The sequence below is a fragment of the Propithecus coquereli genome, unplaced genomic scaffold (assembly GCF_000956105.1).
Source record: "Propithecus coquereli isolate 6110/MARCELLA unplaced genomic scaffold, Pcoq_1.0 Scaffold111, whole genome shotgun sequence".
NCBI classification, from domain to species: domain Eukaryota; kingdom Metazoa; phylum Chordata; class Mammalia; order Primates; family Indriidae; genus Propithecus; species Propithecus coquereli.
Genome location: NW_012135081.1, coordinates 1,107,774 through 1,113,773, shown reverse-complemented (window position 1 = coordinate 1,113,773; position 6,000 = coordinate 1,107,774). Strand labels below are relative to the sequence as shown.

Here is a 6,000-nt window from a genome sequence, read left to right as displayed (position 1 = left end):
TGGGAAAGGCCTTTCTGGCTCAAACCTCCCTTCCTATATTCTGCTCCTCTGCCAGCCTGAGGGAAGTTTCCTTTCTGTGTCAGCTCTTCCTAAGGGTGGGGTCTTCTCCTGAGCATTTGGAGAAGTCAGAAATAAAGATCTTTTGGGAGGTCGGTTTCTGTCCTCAGGAAGCCCCCAGTCTGAAAGGGGAGTCATAGCTCCCCAACTATACCTAAGGGTAGGGGAATCCCTCTCAGGAGCTCAGAGGCTGTTCTAGGACCTGATTCTTCCAGGAAGCCTGTCCACTCCTCCCCAAGGGTTTCCTGAGGTCCCTGTAGCCCTCAGTGTCTAAGCAAAATGGCTTTCTGGTCTCCAGTTTCCACTTTCCCAAAGACATAGGGATCTGGAGACTTAGGACTCCCACTAGGGTCTAGTTGGGTGAGGGAAGGGAGGGAAGGGCGATCATGAAGTCCCCTGTCCCCCTCTGCTGTCTCATTAAGAGATGGGGAAGGCCTAGGGGGAGGGGACTAGACAGATTTGCTTCCGGATTCTTTTTATCTAGAAATGTAATGCCAGGGAGAAGGGCTGGCACCCCCTGGCTCACCCTATTAGGACAAGGGGTCAAGCCTCCCCCTTTACACCCCTCCCAGGAAAACCTCAAGTTAGGCCATACAAGGCACATTGCCCACCTACAGGGCTCCTCTCTGAAGCCTGAGGTCTATGCTGTTTCACACACTCTCCATTTCCATGTCCCCTGAACTGGATTGGGATTCTTTCTTCTGGGGCTCCACCCCTACCACACTCTCTCCTTCTGCAGTGCCTGTGAGGATGGCCAGTCGCTGGGCCAGGGTCTTGGTGTCAGGGAACAGGATAAAGTTGTAGATCAGTGAAGCCAGGACAGCTCCTGTCAGGGGTCCCACCCAGAAGACCTGAGGAGAAGAAAGTAGACACCTCCCCATGAGCCATCAGGATCATAGGGTGACTTCGTGGCCTCTGCCTAATTCCCTAGGGCTGACATGGTCTCCCAAGTCTTCCTCAACTGTCTACAAGGTGGTAAACTTGAGAACCATGAGTCCTGCCTCCGGAGCACACAAGGTGAGGGGACCTTGCCTTCCACGGAGCTGGGCCCAGGCTATGCAGCCGTGGCTGGGGCCAGAGGGCCAGACTCCTCTCCCCTCATGCCTCTTTCCTCCTGCCTCCCCCATTTTAGGCATGAGTCCTAGCTATTGCTGTTTCTGTCTCCGCTGGCATGTCTGTTTCTGTTTGTCTTTTTCTTTATCCAAGTTTGAGAATTGATCCAGCTGGAGAAAGTGAATAAGGAAACAGCCAGGACTTAAAGCTTGGGCCAAAGCCGTAGCTTCTGTCCTGGCCCACTTCTTGCCAGTCCACTGGATCCCCTGGGGTGTTGAAGCTGGAAAGGAAGAAAGTACAAGCCGGGACACTCACTCTGGCTTTTTGAGCTTAGGGGACCTCCACTCCAGGGTCAAAATGGTCGGGGGTAGGCATCTCCCCAAGTCTCTGTGGACCCAATGCTGATAAAACCCAATGTCCTCTGTCCCTACTCAAGCCCTCTCCCTTCCCCATGGCTGCCAGCAGAGGGTCTCACCCAGTGGACTGTGAACTTCCCAATGATGACAGCAGGACCGAAGGAGCGGGCTGGGTTCATAGAGCAGCCAGTGAAGTAGATCTGGGGAGCAAGTGCAGGGTCAGGGTGTGAGGAGGCTTATGGCAGGTCTAGAAGGGGAGAGTCCCCTCTGCCCTGGCCCCAGGCTTGGCCTCAGGCAGCACCATATCCTGGCCTTGGCACCACCTTGGCCCCAAGGCATAAGGGGCTCAGTGAGGGATACTTCCTGGCCTTCAGGCCCTGCATGTTCCCCAGGGAGGGACCCAGTGTATCCATGTGCACGGTGTCCCCTTTGCCTCTTACCCCAATGAGGTGGCCCAATGCCACAGAGATCCCAATCATGGTGGCTGGGGAGCTCAATGTCTGACGGTTGTCGGTGGAAGCAAAGACACAGAGTACCAGCTGCAAGGTCAAAACCAGCTCCACTGCCACTGCCTGGCCAATCGAGACGCTGTTCTGGACCTGGGCAGAGGGGGTTATGCTGGAGCAGACGCAGGCTCTGCCCATGGGACGGTGAACCCCCGGGCTTGGTCTCAGCTGTAAGGGGGGGTGACATCTCACCACTGCTCAGCTCCAGGACTTGAGGAGATCTGTGCAGTGGAGCTCACATCAGCCCTGGACACTTGCTCCCTGCAGAAGTGAGTAGCACCCCTCCCACCCCACCAATTGGTTGGTTGGGGCCAGTGGTTCAGGAGGGGGAGGCAGGATCCCAGGACTGGTAGGGAAGGGAAGGCTTGAGAAGCTGGGGATACTTGTTTGAGAGGAGACTGGTGGTAGGAGTAGAAGGAGGAGATTTGGGGAAGTAGGTGGAACGTAGATGGTTAGGGGAATGGGGTGAGGGAGTAGGCGGGCCTCGAGGTGCTGGGGAGGGAGGAACTTGGGGAAACAGAGGAGCAGAAGACAGAGGGTAGAGCTTGGAAAATGAAATGCTTGCAGGATCCCCTTCTACCCACAGCCCCAGGCCTTCCTTGGCCACATCTACCCTTTAAATGCCTGGTCCTTCTCTGTCTCCTTCCCCTTTTTCCTTCAACATCTGTTCTTCACACCACAATCCCATTCTATTCTTCCTAGACTAAGGCCAAAATCTGATTCCTCTGGGACCCAGCGCCCAGCCCAGAGCAGGTGCGGAGCATATGGCTGAATTGTTTCTTCCTCTGTTCTCCACCTCTCCACCCCTACCACCTATGTGGACTCCCTCCTCCTGGCCCTGCCTTGTACCCTTCCCTGCACCTACCACATTAATCCCAATGGTCTCTCGGATGTCTCCTGGTGTGACCCCGTAAAGCAGAGCAGCCCCTACGGTGGCCCCTGCCAGCTGGGCAGCCACATAGGCCACAGCACGGGGCAGAGAGATGTGGGAGCCCACGAGGAAGGCCAGCGTCACAGCAGGGTTGACGTGGGCCCCACTGGCCTTCCAGGTGACCTGCACAACCATAGCTGTGACCAGGTTGAAGGTGATGGCAATCTGCAGCACAGAGGGAAGTGCCGAGGGCCACTGCAGAGCTGAGCCCACGCCAAAGAACACGTACAGCCCCGTGGCCAGGAACTCTGCAAATAGCGCCCTGATGATGGCTGTCCAAAGCTCGCATGACAATATCCTAGCCCAGCCGTGCCCCCCTGGCTCCACAGCATCCATGTCCTGGTGCCTAGTGCCTTGGCTGTCGCCTCCTTTGCTCCAAGGGCCTCTCTTCGGTCGTCGTGTCCCTAGTGTCTGGCTGACTCTGGCTTTCACTCTCTGTGGCGCCCCACCTGCAGTGCCTCTACCACGCTGCCGTCCCAAGGAATGTGCTGGTCAGACTGGCAGGGAGCAGGCAGATGGGGTTATGCACATGCCTGAGCTCACCTGACTGGGGCAGGGGGAGGAGGTGGGGAGGGCCGTCCCCAGGGTGCTGAGCCGGAACATCCTAGGAGGTTTTCCTGGGCTGGAAAGGTCTAACTTTTGCTGTAGGCAGAGGTCTAGCCTGAGGGCCGCAGGTGCAGAGCAGAGTGGTCATGTTATTAATGTCCTGTTGTCAGCTTCAATAGAGCAAGATCACTCAGATCCCCAAGTCCAAGGCCTGTTTCAGGGGGTCCTGTTCTCCTGGACCCGTCTGTCTCTAAGCTCTGCCTCCAGAGGGGCTGAAACTGCTGTGCTCCTTAAACCCAGATATGATATCAAGTGCTCTCCTCTATTCCCACTTAAAACCCCTCTCACAGAATGCAGATGTGAATAGAGTTGACTTTGCCAGGACTTGGGCCTGTGGGGCAGGGAGGGGCAGATGGAGAAGGGGTTTATTCTACAAATAATCAAGCAGCATCAGGTCACACATGGCAGGGGCACCACTGCTGTCCACCAGTGGGAATTTCCACTGGCCCTTCACTCATTCCTTCCTGCCTCTCTGCCCTCCCTTCTCAGCCCCATCCCTCTCCGGGGCCAAACAGATTCCTCTCCTTTCTCATGCAGGGCAGCTTAGCTATTTTTGTGGCTATGTTGGCCCTAAGGTCACCCATGCCCTAGGCTCTCCCCTTTTACCCCCAGCAGCATATCAAGTATTTTTCTCAAGCAAAAGTGTTCCCTCCCTAAGAAGAATCTGCCAAGCTGTTGAAATAATAATCTTCACCTCTTAACCACATCTGGGTGCCCTGACCTCATCCCTGGCCAATCTACTGGCCCACAGACTCCCCTGGTTGTTCTCAGGGTCCTCTAATGCAATCTTTCTCAAAATGACATCCTCATCTCTATCCCCAATGTACTCCTCTTGTTTCTTCCAGCTCAGTTAGTGGCACCTGGGAAGCATCCTTGAGCCTTCTCTCCCTCCTTCCCCCATAATAAAATAAAAATAAAACCATCAAGTCCTGCTGATTTTGAATCCTAAATATCTCCTGACTGTGACCTCTTTTGCCACCCCTGCTGCCCTGCAGCCTTTAACCAGTCTCTGTCTGCTCCCTTGCTCTGCTCCAATCAATTCTCCACAGCCCCAGAGTGCTAAAATGCAAATCCGATCATGCCGCTCCCCTGCCAAAATCCCTTCAAAGCCTCCCCTCCTCTGGAAGCTCTGTGCCTGCCTTCAGGGACTCTGCTCCTCCTACCTCTCTGTCTCCACTGCTTACCACGTCTTTTACCCTCTGGCCCCACCAGAAGAACACCCCTGCTGGTCTCTCTGGAGGATGCTCTCTCTTCTGAGCCCTTGCCACTCCCTTTGCTTGGGCAACTCCTAACCCATCCTAAGGCTCAGGTTTGAGGTCACTCGCTCCATTCCTGGGTGAAGGCCCCTCTGTGTGCTCCCACTACACCTGGGCATTTTTGTATGCTACAGTCACCACTGGATGTTGTCATGGTGTTAGTGTGTTTCCCCCATGAGGCAAGGCGGTGAGCCCCTAGAGGATGGGAACCAAGTTTTGTTCATCCCTACATACAGTGTCTTGCACAGAGATTGCCATAATAAGTGCTCAATAAATATTTGTTGAATGAGTGAATGAATAAAAACTTCTTGACCTCCTAGGGCAGATGACCTCTATGTCTGCTTCATTTCGGTCTTATACCTGTCCCCACCTGGGACTGAGCCCTTTGATATCTTCAAGTGAAATAGACCAACTCTGGACCACAGGCTCTGTCCACCCTCCCTCCCCTGTCTGAGTCCCAGTAAAACCCCTCGCCCATCCCTGTCTGTTCTTCCTGCTGTCTTGGCTTCACCTGACCCTCTCCAGGGGACCCCTGGGCATCTCACCTCTAGCGCACTCTTGCCAGTGCCCCACTGTCCTGGCTCCCTGTCCTCTCGATCCCATCCCCGCTGCATGTCTCCATACTCATTCTCCTCCATGCCTCTCTGCCCCCCATCTGCGCTGAGGAGCACTGCTGGAGAAACTCGCCCAGCCGTGCAGACTGCTGCCGTGACAAGTCCACGGTCTGGCCTCAGCAGGGTGGCAGCTCTGCGCAACAATCCTTCCACAGCTGTCCCCTCATTCTTTAAATCTTCCCCCCTCTTCAAGTACCCTACTCACTCTGGCTTTCTCTCAGCAGAGGACTGCCCTGTGCCTCCCATCCCACTTGCAAAGCCAAGCAACCTACCAGGCAAGACTTCTTCCCTCCCTTGCTCCCCAGCCACAGCCTCACCGGCAGCTGCCCCAGCCCCTGCCAGTGCCCTGTGGCCTTGAAGAAGAGGCAGCCCTTCTCTGCGCAAGCTGTGAGGGGGCTGGAGGGAGATCCTTTGTACTCTTGGTTCCCTTTGAGCAACTGGGGCCCTCTCTTGGCAATTCCCAGTCTCGTCTGTGGCTTTCACTCCTCCCTCTTTCCTGGCTTCTTCCCTTTAAATGTGCCTGGGTAATCTCAGAGCAATGAAAAATTGTAGTTTGAAGCCAAGGTTCCAGTCACCCACTCACTGCACTAGAGCCTCTGGTCCCCCCTGTTCTGGCAAAGG

The 6,000-nt window shown here is 55.2% G+C and overlaps 1 protein-coding gene across 1 annotated transcript; it reads right to left on the bottom strand.

Annotated features, from left to right (window-relative positions):
• Nucleotides 1–707: 707 nt before the first annotated feature.
• Nucleotides 708–3,239, bottom strand: AQP6 (aquaporin 6, kidney specific). The gene is made up of 4 exons (XM_012651125.1): nt 2,838–3,239; nt 1,907–2,065; nt 1,586–1,666; nt 708–908 (listed from the first exon to the last, which is right to left on the bottom strand). Exons 1-4 carry the CDS (start codon nt 3,237–3,239, stop codon nt 708–710), a joined length of 843 nt encoding a protein of 280 aa, XP_012506579.1.
• Nucleotides 3,240–6,000: the final 2,761 nt, after the last annotated feature.

Coding starts and splice junctions, on each gene's coding strand:
- AQP6 (XM_012651125.1), bottom strand. CDS start 3,239: ATGGATGCTGTGGAGCCAGGGGGGCACGGCTGGGCTAGGATATTGTCA. Junction 1,667..1,906: donor CATTGGGCCACCTCATTGGG/GTAAGAGGCAAA, acceptor CTTGCTCCCCAG/ATCTACTTCACTGGCTGCTC. Junction 909..1,585: donor GGAAGTTCACAGTCCACTGG/GTGAGACCCTCT, acceptor TCTTCTCCTCAG/GTCTTCTGGGTGGGACCCCT.